The sequence below is a fragment of the Dasypus novemcinctus genome, chromosome 16, assembly GCF_030445035.2.
Source record: "Dasypus novemcinctus isolate mDasNov1 chromosome 16, mDasNov1.1.hap2, whole genome shotgun sequence".
Classification (NCBI taxonomy): domain Eukaryota; kingdom Metazoa; phylum Chordata; class Mammalia; order Cingulata; family Dasypodidae; genus Dasypus; species Dasypus novemcinctus.
In genome coordinates this window covers 85,663,581-85,688,460 of record NC_080688.1, presented here as the reverse complement: position 1 = coordinate 85,688,460, position 24,880 = coordinate 85,663,581, and the positions used below count along the sequence as shown (strand labels likewise).

Below are 24,880 nucleotides of genomic sequence, written 5' to 3'. Positions count from 1 at the left end.
AGAAGTTTTCAGCAGAACCACCAAATTTTATAGACATATAAAAGTGTAGGTACACATATACAGTAATCTGTTTTATTAACTTGCAATTTTCAATAAAATACTTAGTAAATGGTTCCAGTATTCTTATTGTATAATTTGTACGTAATCTTAAAATAAATGGAAAATAAAGGCTAATACTATACTATCTATTTAAAAACATAATGGAAGTGCCCACCCTGATCAAGAAGGTAGAATGAGACACTTCACGGTACTGTACTCTCATAGAATCTTTTAACAACCAGGAAGGACTGGCAGAAACATCTCTCTCAAAGCTCCAGAAAACAATTAAGGGACTGCAATAACAGGGCAAGTGCAGGTCATGGTTCTGGGGAAAGAAGTGAAACCCTTGTGCACATTCTGGGGCATGCCTTGACCAATCTGTCTGGTGATAGCCTAAGGGACTCAGCATCCCAGAACCTTCCCTGTGTGTAGAAGACAGGCCATCAAACTGTTTTGAAAAATGCTGTGGGAGAGTAACCAAGTGTTCCAAGGGAAGGCTGATGTAGGCCATGCAGGGCAATGCTCAGACCCAGAGGAAACTGTTTCCTATGGAAGAGGGGCCACTCAGAACCATGGGAGTAGGGGAATTCCTATGGTTGCACATGAACAAGATAAGGCACCTGCACAGAAAGGACAAGGGAGGACCCTGTTCTCTGGTCTGGAGCTATTCAATAAATTCATTGTATGCACAAACCTTGAAGGAGAACAACTGCTTAAGCTAATCTTTATATGTAAACATGTAAAGAACAATGTTTTCTGATTTTTGTTTTCTTTCTGTGTGTGTTTTGTTGTTGTTGTTGTTGTTTTATTGTTGTTGTTATCTCCTCACAGCCAAAGAAAGCTGTCATAACACTAGCTGGATACAAGCTCAAGGAACAGAGACCTCAGAGTCTAAATTTTACCAGTTACACATTAAAATACCAAATCTCCAGGTTTCAACCAAAGATTACAAAACACACAAAGAAACAGGAAGCAATGATCCAGGTTAAGGAGAAGATTAAATTATTAGAAACCATCAGTGAGGAGGCCCAGACCTGGCACATACCAGACAAAAACTTTTAAAAAATGAAATGGTCCTAAATATGCTGAAAGAGCCAAAGGAAAACATGGATAAAGAAAATCAGGAAAATGATAGAGGAACACAAAGAGATTATAAAATAGAGAGATAGAAATTAGGAAAAGAAACCAATCAGAGCTGACAGGCACAGTAACAAAAATTAAAATTTCCTAGAAGGGTTCAATAGTAGATTGGAAGTAGCAGAAGAAAGAATCACTTCCCAAATCTAATGAAAGTTATGAAAATACACATGCAAGATGCTCAGCAGTCTCCCAACAGGGTAAACACAAAGGATAGACCCATACAGCAGCATATTATAATCACACTGTCAAATGTCAAAGATAAAGAGAGAATTTTGAAAGCTGCAAGAAAGAAAGAATGTGTCACATAGAAATGAGCCTAAATAAGATTAAATGCTGATTTATTATCAGAAACTATGGAGGCAAGACAGCAGTGGGATGACATATTTAATGTGCTGACAGCAAAATTTTGCCAACCAAGAATTCTAGATTTGGCAAAACTGTCTTTCAAAATAAGGGAGATAGGGAAGCAGATGTGGCTGAAACAACTGGGCTCCTGTTCTACCATATAGGAGGTCCAGGGTTTGATTCCTGGAACCCACTGGTGAAGGAAAGCTGGCCTGCATGGCAAGCTGGCCTGAGTGGAGAGCTGGCCACAGGGAGTGCTGGCCACGTGGCGTGCTGGCCCATGCAGGAATGCTGGCCCATGAGGGGGTGCTGGCCTGTGCGGAGAGCTGGTGCAGCAAGATGACACAAGAAAAAAAGGAGACATGGGAGAGACAATAAGATGCAGCAAATGGACACAAAGCAGAATATGGGGGGGGGAGGTGTGTGTGTGTGTGTGTGTAAATAAATAAATAAGTCTTTAAAAATAAATAAGGGAGAAATTAAGACATCCTCAGATAAAACAAAAAATGCTGAGGAACTGCCCCTACAGGAGACGCTAAAGAGAGTCCTGCAGGTTGAAGAGAAAGGACATAGATGATAGACTGAAGCTGCATGAAATAAAGATCTCTGGTGAGGTTAATGGCAAGGGTAAATATAAATGGCAGTAGTATTGTATTTTTGGTTTGTAATTTTGCTTATTACTTTCTATAGGATTTAAAAGGCAAATGCATAAAATGTGATGATAAATCAGTGACTTTTGACTCAGAATGTATAAACATGTAATTTGTGATGAGAACTACATAACAGAGGGGGAATGGAACATAGTTGGTATATACTACTGAAGATGATATCAAAGCAAATTGTACTGTGATAGATTTAGAATGTTAAATGTAAGCCCCATGATAACCTCAATGAAAATACGGAAGAATATACAAGCTGACAGAGACACAAACTAGTGTACAAATTCTTGGAGTGAGGAGTAGGGGGAATGGGGAGTTACTGCATAATGGGTGTGGGGTTTCTGTTTGAATAAATGGGAAAGTTCTGGTAATGGAAGGTAGTAATGGTACCAGAATATTCTGAATGTAATTAATCATTGAACAGTATGCTTAGGAGTGGTTAATATGGGAAAGCTTATGTTCTACATATGTTCTGACAATTAAAAAAAAAAAAAGAACTAAAGAGATAATGACAATTAAATGCAATATATGTTCCTGGATGGGATCAAGCAAGGGGGGAGAAAAGGCTCAAAGAGATATTATTGGGAAAAGTGAAAAACTTGAAATATAGACTATAAGCCTTACATCAATGTTAAATTTCTTAAATGTGATAACTACATTTAAGGTGGTTACATAAGTGAATATCCTTGTTCTTAGGAAATGGATCTGGTAGAATTAAGTGTTCAAGAAGCATGATACAAACAACCTGCATTCAAATGTTCAAAAATGAATTGACAGACAGATGAATGGATAAGCTGATAGTCAGATAGATAGATAGATAGATAAATAGATAGATAGGTAGGTAGGCAGGTAGGTAGATATGACAAAAATAGCAAAATGTTATAATTGGTATATGGAGAAATAGGGGAGTATTGGAGTTCTCTGTATGGGATTTACACTATTTTTGCAACTGTCCTATATGTTTGAAAGTACTTCAAAATGAAAAAGAAAATCAAAATAAAATAAATTAAAATAAGGCTATTACTAATAATGTTTTATTATTAATAATATGAAGAATGATATATATTGCCTTAGTTAATACTAACAGTAATCCTATGGAATAGGTATTATTAATAATATTATTAGTCCCACCTTGGAGAAAAGAACCATTTTTTAAGAGGTTTAAATAACTTTCCTAAATTCACACAGCTAATAATTAGAGAAAGTCAAAATTTTAAGACAGTTCTTACTGAATTCATTACTTGAGTCCTTAATCATAAACCCATACTTGATCTATAATTAAAATGCTAAAGACAAATGAAATGATTTTCTGAAAGGCAATAGGTAGGTAAAAATAAGTTAACAGAGGGAACACAGTCGAAGGTGCTTTAGCCCAAACCTACTAAAAAAGGCCAAATTAGCAGGAGCTGATTTGCAAACAACAGAGAGGCTCCCTGTTCAGAGCCATAGAGGAAGCACCAAGGAAGGCACGAGTGAGAACAGGGAATAAGACCATGGCGTTTACTAAAAGTCTGTCTGTGCATATTTCATCCCATTCCATCCAATGCAAACAGATGGCTTGGCATTAATCCCTGGGTGAAGTAAAACCTTAAAATTCACTTTGTTAAAGAAAATAATGAATTACAAAGGTAATGAAAGCATCTGGTTTGGGTTTAGAGTCTCCAAAGTAAAATCCAACTCATTCTGGTAAATGGATGCCCCTAGTTTAACTTCTGAAATCTTGGTTATAGATCTAATGGGATTAAACTCACCAGTAAATCCTTCCATTATCAGGAGAACTTTTAATCAATATTACTACTCAAAGGAAAGAGGAGGCAGGAAATCAAATTTTCATACACGACAGCAGAGAAAATTCACACCAATTACCTCAAGCAATTCCATTTTCATTTATAAGAGACAGTGGAAAATCAAGGATCTATGAAATATGAAAAACCTACTGGCATGAAAAAAACCACCAAGATTAAGATACAGAATATCTGATAGAACAAAAACAGAAAAAAGGTAAAATTTAAGGTAAGAAAGAGAATATAATTAAAAGCAATTATTAATCACTATCTTCAGAAAATTATTGAGACTATAATACTTTTGTAAATAAAGGACATAGAGCAATTTCAAAATTTCAAAGAATAATAAGGAATGGTCTTTTATTGAGGAAGTTAAAAATATGGGAGAGCAGTTGTAGCTCAATGGTTGAATGCCTGGTTTCTACGTATGAGGTCCCAGGTTCATTCCGGGTTCACTCCCCATTACATCTTAAAAAAAAAAAAAGTGCCTAGTCATCCTTCCTTTAGAAACATTTACTCTAAAAGTTGGAAGATAGAATTGAATACTGGAGCATCCAACAGTTGGGTCCTGGTACCCCTCACTATGTACTCACTTCCTCAGAGAGCACGTGGCATTGCATACTAATCAGAACACTGACCATCTCCAAATGTCTGTCTCTGGCCTGTAGTTCTCCTTTTAACATTGAACCTTCATTTCCACCTTCCTAATTATTACCTCCATAGGCATCTCTAACTTAACATTAGGAAGCTAAGCTCAGAACTTCTCCCCCAAACCTTAGCCATCTCAATAAATGACAACTTCATCCTTCCTTTTGATCAGACAAAAATTATCGGATTTATCTACAACTCCTTTCTTTTTCTCACATAGCACATCCAAACTAAAAGCAAATCAGTTGAGCTTAGCCCTCCAAAATATACAATAAATCCAATCCCTCCTTCCACTTCTACTACTACTACCCTGATTGAAACTATCATGATCTCTCCCTTCAGTTATTTTTGTCTCTGCCATGCACCTGCTTTTACCTTTGGTCCTATACTCCCTTTCTCAACACAGAAATGAAATAAATGTTTTTAAAAAGTAATTCAGATTATATCACTCTTCTGCTCAAAACCCTTCAGTGACCTCCCAATTCATTCAGAGCATAAGTCAAATACGCTCTGCATGGTCCTATAACTCTTTTGTCCTTTCCTGCACCTCACCCTTATCCCACTCCAGCCATTCTGGTCTCACTCTTGCTTGTGTACTTCCAGCAGGCAAAAGCCTAAAAGAAAATAAAAATAGTGAATGAGATATTCTACAGCTATAATAATTAAAACTATATAGTTAGGGAAAAAATGATGAATAGACTAATGATGCAATCACTCACTGCACCCATTAAAGAATTAGTTATTTCATTCACTTTTGAATTGTACTTCAAAATGACCTTGCTTTTGCCACTTATATGTTCACGTTTAGGTTAATATTAATGAAATTTTAACCAAGATCCATTTAGTAGCTGGAACATTGAAAGCCATGTATTTGATGGTAAAGATGATTAATTTAGCAGATTTATGAATGTCATCCACAAATGATATATCACTTTGGTTAAAGTGAAAATGGCAGAAATAGGAGGTATCTGATGAAGGGAATGAGTCAGCATGATAAAGCATTTTCCAACTTCATGCCCTTCAATATAATAGTTATTTAGTATTTTCTTGTATAAGGCTTTTTTCTCTCGAGTTATACCATAATATGATCATTCCAAAATTAAAAAATAATCTTTAAAAATAATCTTTTCATACTGTAGTATTTGTGAAAGGTTTAAACCAGGTAACTTGTCATATCTCTGATTTCAGAAAATTCTGTCATAATTCGGTTCTAGAGAATCACCAACATTTTCCAAAAATGCATATATTCTACTACATTCAGATTTGCATGGAGAGGAAAATCTTTCTGAATACTGTGTAACTTAAAAAATTAATATATTTTCTTGTGGGGTGGGGGTGGGGGGGTTGAATGGTACCTCATATTTTTTTAATGTAATATTTTTACAAAATGAATTAAAAAATTAAAAAAAAACAAAATATATATTTTCTTATTTAGAAATAGGGAAAAAATTCATTTCAAAAGGGACACAAAAATTTAATTGAAGGTTATTTTCATTTTACTTCACACTTCAGTCCATAAAACAATCTAAAAGGATTAAGTAGTTAATGCAGACTCTAAAAGTCTGGACTTTGTGAGATAATATGTTGAATATTTATATCAATATTATTAACAATGTAGTATAATTCAATCTTCACTGAACACCAAATCCACCATTTCCCTGATAACTCCCAACAAATGATTCTGCAGCTTCTTTCATAGACAAAATAGAAGCTATGCATAGAAAGAAGCCTAAACTTTCCAGGACAAAATTCATGAATGTGTATGCATCAGCATAAACCTTTCCTTCTTTCTTCCTTTTAAAGACCTGAAAAGTCCCTTCCGGAGTTGAAGAGCAATCCCTCCACTCGTGCTCAAGCTTTAATATTCTTGATGTCCTCAGCAAACTCATTCTAAGAATTGCTCCTCTCCTGGATCTTCAGTTCCCTCGCCTCCTGTATGTCTGCCTTGGTTTCACCCACATGAACATTTAAAAGCTCAATCTCTAACACGGAGGTTGGGTGGGGTGGGTGGTATGAGGAAGAATGGGTAGAGAAAAGTTTTGTTGTTGTTTCCATTCCCGAACTTCTATCCCTGCTCTTCGTTGGCTTTACTCTCAAGAGCTTGTGCCCACCCTGCCCACATCCTCCCCTCTCACTCACTCTGCTGCCACCATGCCCCACACATTCCAATACATAATACTCATCCCTCACCTCATGTGAACCCTGGGCAGACTGTGACAGTGTCGACATTGTCTTTTCCCCTGGCTTATGTGAAGAAAGCTTCTCTTCCCGACCTTCCCTTCCTAACACTTCTTTGACTTCTGTGCAATTTCCCCTTCTCTGTCTGTCCTGCCTGTTACTATTCCTCTAACATCTCTTTCTCTTCACTCAATACCCTAGTCCTGGATGACTCCAGCTCTTCCATGGCTTCAACCACCACTCTCTTTGCTCATTGTTCAAATTTCTTTACTGCACTCATAAATCCAAAATCCTGCCAAACATCTCCAAGTCAAACCCAAACATGTCCAGAACTGAATTCATTGTCTTTTACCCTCAATTTTCTTTTTTACTGATGTTCCTTTTGATGAATGGCCATCCAATTGATAAAGTTTGTAATCTGTCATTCTTCCTTCTCTTATCACCTGCTCCATATTCCCATGCATTCACAATATCCAATTACTTACAAAATACTGTCACTTTTCTCTCATGTGTATTTCTCCACTATTCACATGTCTCCATCACCAAATAGCTTAAGACACCCAATAATTTCTTTCTGGATTACCATGACCACCTCATAACAGTTTCCTCATTGCACCAATCTTATCTTCACACTAAAGATTGCATCATTTTTTCTAAAATTCTAATCTCATTGTCCTATTCCCCTGATCAACACACTTCAAGGAATCTCCTTGTTGCCCTCACTTTGATGCATTCATTTTTAATTTGGTTCTTATGAAAAGTACCGAATATCAAATAGTTCAGTGTATAAGATCAAGTGTTTCTTACATAGCTCAACAGCATTACCCATATTCTCATGAAAGGTAAGGAATATAACAAAGAAATGTGCCCATATAAAGGGCCACTCAAATGCCATAGACCCAGGAATATCCAACAAGGTTATGGTTCCATGTAATTTGGATTAACTGTAAGTACACATATAAGCCTCAAAAATGTAATGCCTTAAGCTTGACAAACTTTTGACAAAATTCTTTAAAATAATTTTTACACTACTTCCTCACTTAAAGAATGGTAGGGAAGACACTAAAAAATATTTAACTTTGATAGTTGCAAATTTTTATTGCTTCCTTCAGTCAAAATTTGAACATTAAATAGCATCTCAGTGATATGTAAATCTCTTTGCTCTCTTGCTAATGTATCTTCCACATATTAAAGTTTGTCTTAAAATAGTAATAACATTTAAGTTCTGCTATCATAAATATTGACATTTTAAACAAAACAATTGCATTATGTATTTCTATATTTAAGGACATCTAAGAACATTAGAAATTTGATGCTCTCCATCATACATTTTTAAAAAATAGTTAATTTCACTTCTTGAATTTTTATTTCTTTTCCTCCTTCCCCAGATTCTCATACTCTAACATATATTTATATTGGAAAATATGTTGTCACTCCATAACATGCAATAAAACATGTTTATAAAATATATATACATATAAAATGCATATGTATATATTATGATTGTAAGGATACAAATGTTAAAACTTTCTTTTGGGTTGAATTAGCTTAATAGTTATTATTGGCACACATATTTTTCTCAGTTAATTTGTGTACCCTTGAATGAACTTACTTATTGATAGAATGTAATAGAAATAGCCTCAGTTTTATTCCTTGTTTGTTAATGTAGATACAAAGAAATTTGATCACACAGGTTAGACAGAAATATGTTTGTTGCAGCATAGTCATTGTGTGTATTTTTAAAAAATATCCTTGTAAGTTATGTGGAAGAAACATATTTTTACCTAATATCAAAATTATTTTTACTATTTATAAGCTGACCAATCCATTAGGTTCTACTCCAATATTTTTATGAAAAGGAAAACTAGAAGCCACCTGAAATGCCAAATTTTATGATCCATTGATTAATTGGTTTCTCAATACCAATATTTCAAAGTATCTTTCTGTTTGGTATTCCTAAGTCTTTCCCTTGCTGGTAAAATGCTCCAAAATAACACTGGGGATGGGAGATAAACATGAAAATTTGAATAGTGGAAAAAGTATATCGTAGGAAAGGAGTATGTACTTACAAGGCACTCTCTTCAGCATATCAATTTTAGTCAAGTATGTTAAGTTGGGGACCTGGAATTGAAAATCACATAACTCTTCCGGTGAGGAATTCTGGGAAGATGGGAGTGGTGTAGTGGTAGCAACTTTTTTTGATGCCTCCAAATATCCACTTCAAAAACAATTCAACTAGAACCACAAAAATTAACAACCTATAGACATATGCAACAGCATTAGGTGAAGAATTTTTCCTAGGAACCCCAAAATACCAGCGGGTGAAAGCAATCCACTGACAGTTCCAAGACCTGCAGGGTATCGGCACCTGTATGAGAAATCAGAGGGAAGGAAAACAGAACCTGAGAAGGGGAAAACCCCAAAATTGACAATAGACATTCCCTGGCAAGTAGGTCAGGCCAACCTGAGAACAGTAAGTGAAACTAGGGATTTTTTAACATTCCAATTTGTGAGTGAATACAAAAGGCCCATAGTGAGCCCTGAAAAACCGGAACCGTTTAAAACCATAAAACCAGACAAAGCTTCCTTCCCAAAGCACCCTACCCTGAGAAGACACTGATGAAACTAGAATCCACACTGAGGGGGACAGCAGCACTAAGGACGGAGGAGAGAAGATCCAAATTACAGTGGAAAGAACAACATAGCCAAGAATTAGAAATACTCAGAAATGAGGTAACAGAACTTAGGAAATAATTAGAAATAAAAGAAAATCATTTCAAAGTAAACTGGAAGGAACACAAAAGCAAATAAATGCCAAAGACCATGCCTTAAGGGAGAAAGTAAAAATAAATAAAATGCTAAAAATCAAAAGGTGATGAAGATAAAGGATTAAAAAGGAATTCAGGAACTATGACAAATAGAGGAGTAAGTCAAAGAAGATTCAACATACTTATTACAAGTTTCCCAGATCTCTTCCACTGAAATGGCCTAGAAATAATGACCATCTCGGTAAGATGTATGCCCATAGTACACAGACTGTGGTCTTGAGATATTCCCATTGAAAGACCTCTAGAGTCTTTGGAGGAATGGCTTAATCCAGATCCAGATCATGATAATGCTTTATATATTGTCATACCATTCAGTCAAGAAATTATAAAAGATTACTAGGGTTATGTCAAATGTATTCAGTAGCCAATTTAAAGGGGTTTCTGCTCCCTGACCATTTGAATATAAACAAGGATGACACATCAATATATTGAAGCATACCCAATATGTTTATATCCATGAGATCATGACAACACTAAAAAAAATTGAATGATCTGATTCAATATTTTATACTTTGATAAGAAAGAGAAATACCTGATATATATGCTGACATATAATAGAACAACATATTATATGAGAGAAATTTCTCTTTATAAAAAGATTTCAATTAATAGCTGAAGCAGAAATAATAGAATTGAAATACCATTCCTAATTAATTAATAGCTCTAAGCAGTGAGCAACGGGATGCTGACATCACGAAGGAAAATACCCGTATGCCATGTGCCTCCTGATGGAAGAGCACACCAACCTCCAGGAAGTTATCTGGAAACTGAATCAGATCAAACCTCTTTATGCAAGTAGCATTTAGAGGAAATACAGAGGGCAGAGGAACATATTAAGCCGCAACATAGAGTGCAATCTATAAAATTCAAACTGAAACTCTGTAAACAATTCGGTTTTTCAATAAATAACATTGTAAGAAGAAAAAAAGAAGAGAGAGATATGAAGGAAAAAAAATCAATGTATTTAAACAAACTTTAAAGAACATATTTAATCAAAATGTCTGAGCTTTATTTGGTCTATGCTCATATAAATAAATTGTAAAAATTTTTTCATATTTATTAAAAAATTGGGAATTGCAACACTGAATATTTGCTATTAACAAATGATTTTTAACATTATGTGAGTATAAAAATGCTGTTGTTATGTGTAACAAATCACAGTCCTTACTTTTTAGAGATACATGTAGAAATACTACCCAATGAAATAATTCAGGATAGGGATGGGGATGATATAGATAAAACAAGATTGGCTATGAGATGATAATTATTAAATATGAATGATGGAAATTTAGGGTTCATAGTGGTATTCTTTCTATGATTGCATATATTTGAAATTTATCATAAGAAAAAGTTCAGAAAAATAAGAATCCCCTGCTTATAAACCCCATCTCCTATCCAGTGTAAAGATTTCTGATTTATCTTGCAGTATAAAATCTATTAATCTAATGTCTTTTTCCTTTCACTATTTCAGTAACAGAATCTGTTATTTGTTGTTAGTCTTTGACATAAAGACCATGTAATTTACATACAATGGGAGCCTACTTTTTTCTTCTCTATATGGTTGTGGGGGAGCAGATAAATATGGATGGTAGTTCATCCAAGAGTTATACTGAGTCATAAAATGAAAATAAAAAAAAAAATCCCTATTGTGTCTCATATAGAATAATTCAAAAGGTTCCTTTTGAATCCTTCCATTTAATAATACTCTCTCAATAGTCTTAAAGTGCAATTTGGTACTTGCACGCTGATTTATTTTTAGCTGGTAGCTGATCTCTGTTTCTGCCTATAGAGTCACTCAAAGGTCACAGAAAAGTCAATCTGAGTCCAAATGTATGATTTACTATTCTTCCCAGATGTATTCACAAGGTTATAGAAGACACCACAATGCTCAGTGCTAGATTAATCATGACTTGCAGATACTATTGATCTGAGATATTAAATTGTATTTTACCAAGAAACTAACAGATATTTTAGATAAATTAAAATACCTACTAATGGAATAGTCTGAAACATAGTTCTTTATCCAGGTGTTTATTCACCTTAATAATAAGTATTTAGAGAGAGATTTTTATACAAACTTATTTGATCAGTAGAAAGAAGTTGACAATGTAATTACTTTTCAGAATTCAATTCCCTTCTTTTATTCCATTTTTAACCTGGAAATACTGCTGATTTTCTCTCAAGACTTGAGTTATCCATCTCTAACAACTTCAGACACAGAATAACAAGAATTAAATTGTATTTCTTAGTCTCAGGATCCAAATAAAATTGCCAGCATTTTTATAACTAACAGCAGTATGATCAAAAGATTATTAAAAAGAATCAGGAAACCTGTACTCTAGACTTGGCCCTGACAAATGCTGTCTATGCTATTGGACAAGTCAGACTTTCTAGGCCTCAAGTCACTTTATTGCCCATAAAAGAAGGAAAATACACTAGATTTTATTCTAAATAATTTTGCAATGTGAATATTCCAGGAGATTGAAATTGGATTTCTCATGATAAATTAGCAATAGGAAGAATGAGTAACATCTTAGTAATCATGTAAAAAATAAATAGCGCACACAACGGCATAATGATCTTTGTTCTTCTAACTCAGAGCAAAGAAAATGTCTTTAATATAAAATTAACAATTTATTTTAAAACAAGTTATCATCACCGCCAAAAATATTCACAAAACATATTATATATAAAATATAATTATTTTTAGGAAAGCAAGATAGAAAACCACACTAATAATATGATCAAAATGATACTGATTGCTAGATAGAGTGGAGTAACAAAAGGTGGATTTCCCAACTGAAACAACAAAAATGTAGGACAAAAAATAGAGGAAACAATTGTAAAGACACTGAAAATCAGGCAATGGTAGACAGCAATCCCCAAAAGATGGGAAACAAAGAAGTCTGCAATTGTCCAGCATATTGTCTGGAGAGAGATTTAGTTCACACAGCATGAAGAGGGAGTGAGGGAAGAGCTGGGGAGCCTCCCTGTTGTGAGAAGATTGACCTGGGATCCAAGACGCCAAGGCAGACTGAGTTTGCAAGGAAGATTATCAGAGAAGACAGAACTGCTCAGAGAAGCCTGGAGGACTTAGGAGTGTTCAGCAGGGTGTGATCAGTATATATTTGGGAAGGAATTAACACCCAAAAGGAATAAACAAAACCATCCCTCGGACTCAAACAAAGCTAGTAATAGTTCCTACTCCCAACAGCCAGAGTGGAAACCTCATAATCCATGCTCCATGAAGTAAAGTACTCAGAATGGTTTTGCCTCAGCACCTGAGGCAAAATTAGTCTTACACTAAATGCAACTCTAGTTTCACATTACAAGACAAAGATTTCAGGACACATCAAAATGTTTCCATGTAACAAAATCAGATCTCAGAAGAAAGCTCAAGACTATGAAAATAGCCAGCATCCAATAAGGCAAAGTTGATAATGCCAGGCACCCAGTAAAAACTGACAAGGCATACAAACAAACAGGAAGACCCATAGTGAGGAGAAGAAAACAACCAAATGAAACTGTCCCAGAAATAGCACAGAAATAGAATTAGTAAACAAAGGCATTATTATTTTTTCCCATTTATTCAAGAAACTAGAGGAAAAATTATACATTCTAAGTTGAGATATTAAGGATATACAAAAGATATTAATCAAATCATGAGACAAAAATTATAATGGCTGAAATAAAAAACACACAGGATAAGATAAATGGCAGGTTAGATACTGCAGAAGAAAAGATTAATGAACTTGAAAAAAGGAAACACAATCAAAAGTATCCAAAATGAAACACAGAGAGAAAAGAGACTGGTTAAAAGAAAAAAAAAAGAACAGATCAATTCAGTAAGATGTGGGACAACTTCCAACTTCAAGCAGCCTCATATACATGTACTGGATTCCCTGGCAAAGGGTGGAGGGAGAAAAATATTTAAAAAATTGATGTCCAAAAATTTTCCAAATTTGATAACATAGATAAATTTATTATATTTTGCAAACTTCTACTTGCAAAGATGATATATGAGATTATTAATTTCTCAGATAATCAAAAACAAGTGCAATATTTTAAAAGATTATAAAACATGCTTCCTTAAATATTCACATTAAATAAGATTAGAGGCTAAAGATGGGTAGAAAGACAAGGTGTTCTTTATTTCATCCATTCTAGATCTTTTATATAAATTTTGGATATAAGTCAAATAAAGCAATATTGTGATTTTAGGTAAATACCATGTAGGAAAATCTTCAAGATACAATTCTGAAAATAATATCATTTAAATTTATTATTTATAAGCCTTTTAAACTTCATAGACTATTGTACTCTTAGTACCCTTGAGTCACTCCCTCCGTAAGCCTGAGTCATAGAAGATCAAAGTTTTTTGTGGAAGAATGTTTCAGATTTTTCCTTGTGGATAAACAGGGTTTTATGAGGATTAGTATGATTTAATTTTGAATTAAATATTGCCTAAAGCTGCACATATTTGCTGTAGTATAAAAGTGGGAAATTTAAATGTTCATATATGAATATATACATTGGAACTAAAATATGTGATTTAACATTATCAATCAAAAATTAATGTCAACTTTGGTATGCATGCAAGAATATCTAACATTTCTGAAAACCTTAGAAATGGCAAAGCTTTCTTTTGTATTCAGAATCAGTTAGATTCTATTAAACATGAGATAGCAGTCTGTACTTCTGTCAGTGGTGAAGTTCTCAATAAAAGCAACGTTGTAAAATGTTGATCTCTTGCCTCAGATATGCATTAAATACTTGAATGTTCCCCTTTTTACTTATGGGAACCAGGAAAATTACACTTCCCTATATTCTTTTTTTTTTTAAGATTTATTTTGTATTTATTTCTCTCCCCTTACCCCCACCCCCAGTTGTCTGCTCTCTGTGTCCATTCGCTGTGTGTTCTTCTGTGACCGCTTCTATCCTTATCAGCAGCACCGGGAATCTGTGTTTCTTTTTGTTGAGTCATCTTGCTGCTTCAGCTCTCCGTGTGTGCGGCGCCATTCCTGGGCAGGCTGCACTTTCTTTCGCATTGGGCAGCTCTCCTTATGGGGCACACTCCTTGTGCGTGGGGCTCCCCTACATGGGGGGGACACCCCTGCGTGGCAGGGCACTCCTTGCGCGCATCAGCACTGCGCATGGGCCAGCTCCACACGGGTCAAGGAGGCCCGGGGTTTGAACTATGGACCTCCCATGTGGTAGGCAGACGCCCTAACCACTGGGCCAAGTCCTCTTCCCCCTATATTCTTTTCTGTATGAGGCTTTAATTTCTAAAAATCAGCGAAATGTTTGTTTTTCACTGTGTTATGACAGAAAAAAGCTGTGAGCAAAGCAGATTACACACTCTGTTTAAAAACTAATGTAAAGTGAAAGAAGCTAGTCACAAAATAGCATATAGTATGTGATCCCTTTCACATGAAATACCCAGAACAGACAAATCTATAAAGATAAAATTAGACTAGTGATTGCCTAGGGATACAGGCGTCAGAGAGAAATAGGGAAAGACTGCTAATGGGTCATTCTGGGGTGATAAAAATGGTCTAAAATTGATTGTTGAGATGGTTACACAATTTGATAACTGTATTTTTAAAATACTGAAATGCACAATTTTTATGGATGAAATGTATGGAGTGTATATATCAATTAAGCTGTTAAAATATGAAAAAAGGATTTCAGGAGTTATTCCTTCTAATTTAATTTTAAATCTCAAAGGCTTTCTGTTTAGAGCATTCTTAATCAAACGAGGCACAGTTTGATTATTCTTCCCTTAATTTGCCACTCCACTAATTTGGCACACCTATCTTAGGAACAATCAAAAAGTCTGTCCACTCACTTCTCCGTGTGTTTCATAATTTAATATCAGCAATGTGATTCAAAAGTGGGGAACTCCACATGCCTCCAACTCTCTCCCGCTCTCTGTCACTATTCCTTATTGACACACTTAACCTTGTGTATAGGAGGAGGCCGACTTTTTATATAAATAACTTCTTTAGAAATAATCCACCTTGCATGGTTTTTCACTTATTTGGTGATGTGATAGTTGTTAAAATATTCCCGCTCTCCCCTAACATATGGTGTTCTTGAAGTCTTTGGGGACAGGAGTCTGACCTGTGCAAATCTTTCCCACAACTAAAGAGCTGACAAAACCACTTTTCTTCTTTGAGACTTTAGGCCTTTTTGGGTAAATAATGCAGCTATCTGGAGTCAGCAAAATCCAACGCATAAAATGGGGGGAAAAAAAGTCAGAACAATGATAACTAGGCCAAAAGTCAGGAGGCAGAATGCTGCGGCAATTCCATTCCCCGGGCACAGGGAGAGTTCCTCACCTCTGTTAAGCCTGTTTGCAAGCATCTATCGATCGCTGTGGAGCACGTCTAAAAGTCAGACCCTGAGGTGGAGGAGATGCTCACAAGAGTGAGAAAGTGCTTGCCTCTACCCTCCATGTGATTACTGTCTAGGGGAAGGAACAAAAACCATACAGGCACTTATAGGTGATGTGATGCCAGCGTGAGCATGAGATGATGGCACTCCAAAGAAGACGCCGGGCTGGGGATGACTGTGCTCCAAAGAAGAGAGATCTTTGGCTGAGTTTTGTAGGCTAAGCAGGAGGAACAGGAGCAAGTACAGGTTTTACGGAGTTTTCACAATTTGGGGAAAGAAAACAAAATTAGGAATGAACAACATTTATTTACAATGAGCAAACACAATAATTCACAAATTTTGAAAGTCTGACAAATACTAGAAAAATCACAAACCAGAGAATTAGTATAAAGTTTTAGTAATAACTGTTAACTAATAATAATTATCCCAGATTTTCACAGCATCTACTTTGATAAAATTTTATCATAACAGTGATTTTGTAGTATCAATTTCTGTAGAGAGAGTTTATTCTTTCTTCCAGAACAACTGATCAATTTTTCAGTTGATGATACTTGGGATAAATAAACCTGCCACGTAAGACACAGACTTCTTCACTCTTTGCAATGTTAAGTCTTTGAACTTTTTACCCTACTAATATAGATACCTTGAAAAGTTAAATTCCATGTCCTTTTTTTAAAAAACTATGGTGCATTATCAAGAATATTTCTGAGAGAACTTCATGTTTTGATAAGGTCTTTTAGCATGTAACATATAGAGATGAGAGAAAATAGCAAAGGAAGCATCTTCTGGATTGAACAATTCCTTTTTAATGAGTTGATGTGTAAATGGCTAATGGCAAGCTGTGACTAGCCTTAGGAAGCAGAAGAGCTGAGTGAGATTGTTTTAGACAGAGCTATGTGTGATTGTTCCAGAAAGAGTCATGAGGGTTGGTTTTTTTTTTCCTTGACAGAGCTGTATGTGATTGTTCCAGACAGAGCTGTGTGGGGTTTTTCTAGACAGAGTTGTGTGTGATTGTTCTAGATAGAGGAAATAGCAGGGACCTAGACATCGAGCAGTTCATTTTGCTTAAGGAAATGAACAAAAACCAGCAAGGGAGAATAACGAGGGGACCGGAGAGGCATTGCAGATGTGAAATCATGCAGGCCATGATGGATGTTAAAGGAAGGAAACCTTCTTCTCTATTCAGGGCCCCCTTCCCTGAGGATGTCCAAAGACTCACCTAAGACTCCAAACCTCTCCAGGGAGGAGATAGAAGGCGTTATCAGACTTGGGAGTTTAAAGGGGGAACCTGGACACTTGTAGCTCTGCTCCTGCTTCTCCTCCTTTCTTTGGGAAAGAGATGTCTGCAGGAAGTGCACACTCTGCACTCTTCTTCAAGGACACAGATCTTGGAATGGCAGGGTTCCATGGGATAAAAGCTTCCACCAGTCCAACTCAGTTGTGTCCATGTAAGCTGAGTTCTTTAATTTGGGGTCCAGCACTAGGAAGCCAACTTACCCTTATATATAAGATAAATTCTTCAGTATTTATCACTAATAATAAAGGTAATATATTAATACATGTATTAATAAGATATACTAATGAGTCATTGTATTAATTACATAATATATTTACCCCAAAGCCAGAAACTGGTTAGATGCTTACTATCCATTTTAATTTATTTTTGGATATATAACTTGAATACATTTTCCAAACTCCCTTATAATCAGAAGACAGCTGTGCTGTAAATTCAAGGGGAAGCCATTCAAGTGTTTTAAGCAATGGAGTAATATGCCCCAATTTGCATTTTTGGAAATATTACTCTGCTTGCTAGATGGAAAATAATTAGAAAAGGTCAAAAGTGTTGGTAAAGAGAGACTAGGAGAGGACAAAGAAATTCTGGTGGCTCCATATGAGGAAGTTACAGAGATGGAAAGAAATGGTATGGGAGGTAGAACTGACAAGACACACGAATGTGTTAAGTCACTTTTCTGGAGCAATTTCTTTAACCAACAAGCAAGAGACAGCATTGCAAAATTAACTTTGAGCACTCAACTGCCCTAATACCCCATCATACACCTATTTCCAACAAATACCTTTAAGGACCTTCACTTGATATGTGCAGGATATCCCCCATCTCATGTGATCTTTTTGAATATGAAGGTATCAGTAAAGAATTTTCACTCATCTAGCTTGCAATTTTACCCTTCTAATTCCCCCACTCAGAAAGGGGTTGAGAGAATTAAATCAGATAAGGCTTTGATATAAGCTCTAAGCTCCGTAAGTGAGCCCCACAACCCCTGTGTCTTTATAAATATTTATTTAATGGATGAATAAAGGAAAACTGTAAATTGTAAACTACTAGACACACTGTTATCACAAAATAGGGATTAAGAAAATCCATAAAAAGATAGCAGGTAAATGGACACAATTGTCAAAGAAAGATGAAATGGCTATTATCCACTTTTGGCTTGAGGCTAATTTTAAAATGATAGTAGTTTTCTCCACAGATGGCAAAGGGTCTCTTCCATTATGAAAAGAATCAGAGTCAGCTATTGCTAAAGCAAGGTACCATAATTATTTATAATCAATATTACTTACATGGATATTTGATTTGCTAGAACATAAGATTTAATAGAAATGATGGTTTCAGCACACTTGGAATTTATAATCTAATTCCAAATCAATACATACAGACTTTCAAAGAAAAAGCTGAGTAATTATTAAATTCAGCAGGGGAATAGCACTTTGAACATAATTATATCTACTACTCATTGTCTTGGTTGCTTTTAAAATGCTTACATTTTACAATTAAATTCTTCTATTTTATCTTCTATAAATGTCAGAAATTTAAGAATCATTCCCCTCTAAAACACAGCAGACTTTCAAATACATTTTTAATAATCTTGGTCTATTAAGCACATCTGTTTTCAAGTCTATAAATTGCTAATCTTCCCATCAGCAGTTCTTAGACAGGCATGTGTTTGCTCTTAAAAGTTTCAGGCATCTAAAAAAGAATTGTATTTGTATCCAAAATCTTTTAAAGATGGAGAATTACAGTGAAGATGAAGGTTATTTATCGAAATTTTCAAGGAGAATTCAAAAGGAGTTTCAAAAGATGTACCATGATGCAAATTTTTCTGATTATCAATCAACTATATAAAGATTGTGTATTTTATGCTTATGTCTAACTCTACAATGCCATTTTGAAAAGTAGAATACAGTTCTTGTTCTGTTCTAATCCATTATAAAAGAGAAATAGGCAAAGCATATATTAATAGTGATATGTGATTACCTATTTGTTCAATTATTAGACATTTTTAATCATATGTTATCAAAGTAATTTAAATATATGTGCAGTTTTTCCAAGAAGACTCTAAGAACATTTCAAATCATTTGTTAGAAAGTGGGAAGAGATGTTTTTAAAAAGAATCCCATATAAATAATTTAACTTGTATTTTTAAACTTTATCTCGGTTTATAACACCTTTTTATCATCTATGAAAAAAAGCGCTTTTTCCTTCATTGTCATTTATGAGAGACATCCAGATTTGCAGTTCATCTAATGGAAGCACTCACTCAAAAGTTTAAATAGTGGGACAAACTTTCTGTAAGAATTTGGAGGTTTCCCCTGTTCTCAAAACCCTATCAACATATTACCTAGTAAATATGTCATACATGCATTAATATAAATTTCATTTGGGCAACAAAATGTGAAACCAATTTCCCTTGTATAACGTTACCTATGTTTTATTTTTTTCTCACCTATAAAATTTTGTTAAACAATTTAGAGTGGACTTTTTCCTATTTGCCATCGAAAATAACTTTGCATAAAAAAGTTACACGTCTTAAATGTACGTATTTCTTTGTAAAACAATTCAATAGCATGGTATTTTTTTCAAAACAGTTGCCACCTAAATGTTAAATTATATCACTGAAAAGAACCCACAGGAGACAATGAGTAACATTATCAAGTCTGCACTGCAAACTAGTGGTAATAACTAGTAAGTGCATGCTTCTTTTTTTAGTTAAATTTAAGAGCAATTCAGTCCTATATATTATTATATATTAGCTTTCTTCGTCAAATTTGAATCAGTTACACTATAGAGAATATGTACATGCATTCAAACCATACTGTTTTTATATTATGAACTATTTTTCCTGTATAACATTTATTTATTGCCAATGTTCACAGCCCAAAGTATTATGATCAGTTACTCGTGAATGAAAATACAATGAATCCATATATACATGTAAGTCTTTAAGTATATAACCCTGAAATATTTGTATGAGACCATATATATGAATGTAGTCCTCTCTATATATTTTCTTAATTATTTATTTTTATTTTATTTTAATTTTTATTCTAGTAACACATATACAACCTAAAATTTCCTTTTTAAACCAATTACGTATATAATTCAGGGCTGATAATTATGCTCACAATGTAGTGTTGCCATCACTATCATCCATTACCAAAACTTTTCCACACCACAAAGAAATTCTGTACCAAATTAAGCATTAACTTCCCATTCCCTGCTACCTCCTCTGCCAGCCCAATGACCTGCGTTCTAGTTTTTCAGCTCTATGAATTTGCCTATTCTAATTACAAAGCCCCTCTTACATTCGAACACATAAACCTATGAAAGGAAGAATAAACTTAATCTATATTGTTGGTGTTTATTTACCCCAATTGAGATATTTTATATTTTCCAATGACACTCAAACTAAACTTTTACAATTATTACTGAAATAATCTTTAATTTATAAAGGATTTGTAAACATAAGATTTTTTAAAGAATTTTGAGAAAAGTTCCCTGTTCCTCCAAATCTCAACTGTCCAGAGGGTTAATACAGTTAATGATTTTTCAGCCAGTTCCTGATGTAACAATGCTGTCACGGAGACTAGGATACCTGCATATGATCCCTGAGAAAGACAATGCTGGCAATTCTTGAACATCCTCTCATGTGATTTCAGAAAACTTAAAGTAAGGGCTACAAATGTTAGCAACTTGCTAGAAACAAACACGAAGCAACATTCATATGGGATTTCAAATACAAAGCAGGAATACAGCTTACCACTTCTTAAACAATTGGAGGAAGACTCCTTTGAGCAATTAAGTCAGTTCCAGGCACTATTACATTTTAGATTTAGATGCTCAACTTCTTTATACAGCTGTCCGCATGCCTGTGGCCCACACCCTCACTAAATGGCAACTCATTTGAAAGAGTCTAGTTGTCTCACTCACTATTGCATCCCACATACTTAGCAGGATGCTCGACACGCAGAACTTGCACAATAAATATGGTTCCTTTAAGTAGTAAATATGAGTACATTGTTGGAATGGAAAGGATTCATAACAGCATTTTACTGATGAAAATACAAAGGAAAATTATAAAGGCAAGTGGCTGAGCCTCACTAGCTATACCGCCAAATATGAAAAATACCCTAAATATACTTGAGATAAGTTGTTATTTTCAGACTGCTTCAGCTTCTTATAAATATGAGATTAAGATGTTCATGGTAGCTGGTATGATTTAATAAAGCATCCTCTATAGTCCCTCAAACATGCCCAGAATGGATAATTATTTATGTCCTTGTGGTTAATCATTAAAAATATGTATTATTTAGAACAAGAGTTCTTATAGCCAGAGTTTGACCAAGTCCACACTGACATGTGAATTCCCCTTATAGAGGAAATTCAATTTTTGAACCTCCTTTGCGTTTCTTTGCCTTATGCCCACTAAATTACATATCAAACAGAGAAAACCTTCCAACTCATTTCTTTTTTTACATCTTAGATCTCCATACCTCTCTCAGATTTTTCAGCTTTGATTCTTTCAGTTCTTCATATTTCCATTTCCAGAGAGACAAAGCTGACTCCAGTTGTTCTATTTCTTTCTCCAGAGATGTGCGCTTTCTAAATCATTTAAAAAATAAAAGAAACAAGGTAGATTGATAATTTTTAAATAATTTTAGAAATACATTCAATTTTAATTTTTCTATTTTCCTAATTTTCATATCATGCATTTTCATTATAATGAAAGAAAATTTTCCAACTTATTAAAAATTACAAACATTGAAAAAAACTTGGTTTACCTAGCTCAAACACATTTAATTCAGCTTTGCAAGTATCACAATAACTGAATTTCCATCTGCTTTTTCATATATTATTCATGCATTTCTCTACAATGCATCTTATTCCTATTATTTCTATACATGTTTCTAATTTTAACCTGGTTAACCCAACTTCACATTGTAATTGAATATGAAGTATCCTTTGGGATTAAAAGAATGCCCAAAATCCCACTTAATAATTTAAGAAATAAATCATCTATTGATGACATAAAAATAATTTAAATATTTTCAATTTTGTTTAAAAAACAAATTCACTGGGATCTTTTTCCATTGTTAAACTAAAGAAATAATTTCTCTATTTGTAGAACTAGTGTCACAATGAGGATTAAAATCTTGGCCCTTTACTATCTCAACCATTATTTATATATAAATTTATTACTTTTTCATTAGAATGAGTCATTGTTTTATTTCTGGCTGTAATTAGCACCTGTTGACATCTGCAATCAGCGTATCCTCATCTGTGTGCTAGATCAGATTATTATTCAGATATGCTCGTTCTCCTTCCTCTGCTTCCATGGACAGTCTATTTCCCCATTCCTTGATTCTAGGCTTTGCAAAGTGATATTAACAGAAGGGACAGAAAGAGAGGTCTGAAAATAACTTGTATGTTTGGGCTTCTTCTCTTATGCCTCTGTCACATCTTTGAGAAGAGATTCCCCCAGTTCGTTGTCGCCCCAGTAAAACAAACATAATGCAGATAAGAGCCCAAACTTGCCATAGAGCCAGGCCCAGCTAAATCCTCAGCTTGAAGCAGAGCCACCTTGCTGAACCCAGCTGACATCAGCTAACTCTAGCATCCTTGCACCCACAAGGGCAAAATAAATAACTGTTGTATTAAATCACTGAATTTGTTACTAAACAAAAGAAAACTGATACAGAAACTGATATCTGAAAGTGAGATGTTGCAATGAAAATAAACACATTTACAGGCTTCACTTTGGGGCCAAATGGTGGGAAAAGGCTGGAAAGATGGAGGTAAAAGATGGAGCGGTGTGCTGGAAAATAGAAAACGTGCCTGACAGTTCCAATGGAATGTTAGTGGGCATAACATGGCCAAAGTCTTGAAAAGAGTTATGCAGTTGGATTGCTCCCTTGAATTTCAGCCATTACTATGAGAAATATATGCCACTGCTGGCCTATGACTCCCTTAGGAAGATGAAAGACCTGGAGTATAACCAAGTCCTCCTGCAAAGTCTAGCCTAGATCAGCCAACCCTTGGTTGGCTCACAGACTAGCTAAAGAAATGCATATTGTCATGAGCCACTGATGCCTTGTGGTTGTTAGTTGTATAGCCTTCTTGTAGCTATAACTAGCTGATATGCACACATTGATTTAGTTAAATGATATTAAATGTCTTTAGAAAGATCTAAGAAACACATTCAGAGAGATAGGAAATACACACAAAATCAAAAGTTCAATGTCATTTGCATATTTATAAGATTTATGTCTCTTCCATCTGGCTATAAATATATCAGTTTAACAGAATCCAAAAGTTAAGCATCCTACTAAGAGTTACACAATTTTATGTTTATGATTTAAGCTGTAAAACTGAAGGAGGATACAAAAGAATTAATAAACCTCACAAGACTCAGGTTGCTTCAAACAAACCATTTCTAGGACTCTGATTTGCAATATCCTCTTATCAATAGAGTAAATATTTTAAACCAAAGCTAACAAACGAAAATGCTCCACGAGGAAGTCTGAGTCTTATAAGCATTGTCTCTAACATCTTCAGCTCCAGTATAAAATCCCAGCCAAAATTTCTCATAGGTAAGCAAAGCTAGTCAGCTGAAGACACCCAAGTTGCTTACGATGATAGAATTTCGTTGTTACTGCCTGTGTATGGGATGTCTAGAAAAATAGAATTAAGTGTAGAAACAGTTTTCAAATCACCAAACATTAATATTTCATGTTAAATTTAGAATAAATATACACGTTATTTTACATTAAAAGTATTAAATATTTAGCATTTGAGAACGTTTAAAGTTTCAGATGTTAAGGCATATTTGAATATTTAAAAGAAATTGGTTAGTTGCTTAGATTTCCAAACTTAGTTGAACTGTATAATAAAATTTTGCTAAACTTGTAGTGTCATTGGGATATTTAAAATAAAGAATTGCCATATTTATCATTTTAATTTATTAGATTTCCATAAGCATTAAAAACTTGGGAATACTTTTGTCAGTAATTGAAAAATTTAAAAAGAAGAGAATATTAAGTTAAAATATTTTATTACAGGAAACTAACAATATGTCTGAAATAGCATACATTGATTTCTCCTTGAACTTACATTTCAGATTCATTTTGTTTTTAAATAGAATAATATATAAAACTGTACATGAAATTTGAGGAAATTCTAGATTTTTAAATATACATGTTAAGAATAAACATACATGTTAAGAAAATACATGTCAACTTTTGAAATTACACTTTAATAATCAAATAATAATTTAAATACTCCAATTAAACTGAACTGTTTCAGAGTAAGATAAAGCCCACAGAAATGTAAAAATTACTTTATTATTGCAGAATAAATGGTGATCCTCAAAATGTTATCGAAATTATTGGTGGAACTATTCCTTCTCATGTTTAACAAGGAGTTCAAGAAGAATATTCCAAACTCATTAATAAAACTTGTAATATTACTTGCGTATAAATATAGATATACATTGAATTGATAACTATTTGTATTTCTTATTTAAAACAAATTAGTAACTTTTCAATGATAGTAATATTTCAGAAACTA

The 24,880-nt window shown here is 34.3% G+C and overlaps 1 protein-coding gene across 1 annotated transcript in view; it reads right to left on the bottom strand.

Moving 5' to 3' along the window:
* Window positions 1–24,880, bottom strand: part of CCDC102B (coiled-coil domain containing 102B) — a 349,731-nt gene that overhangs the window by 264,488 nt on the left and 60,363 nt on the right. Inside the window, exon 5 of the mRNA XM_071208584.1 lies at window positions 21,808–21,916. Coding sequence (XP_071064685.1) covers window positions 21,808–21,916 — 109 coding nt within the window. The remainder of the gene's footprint in view (window positions 1–21,807; window positions 21,917–24,880) is intronic.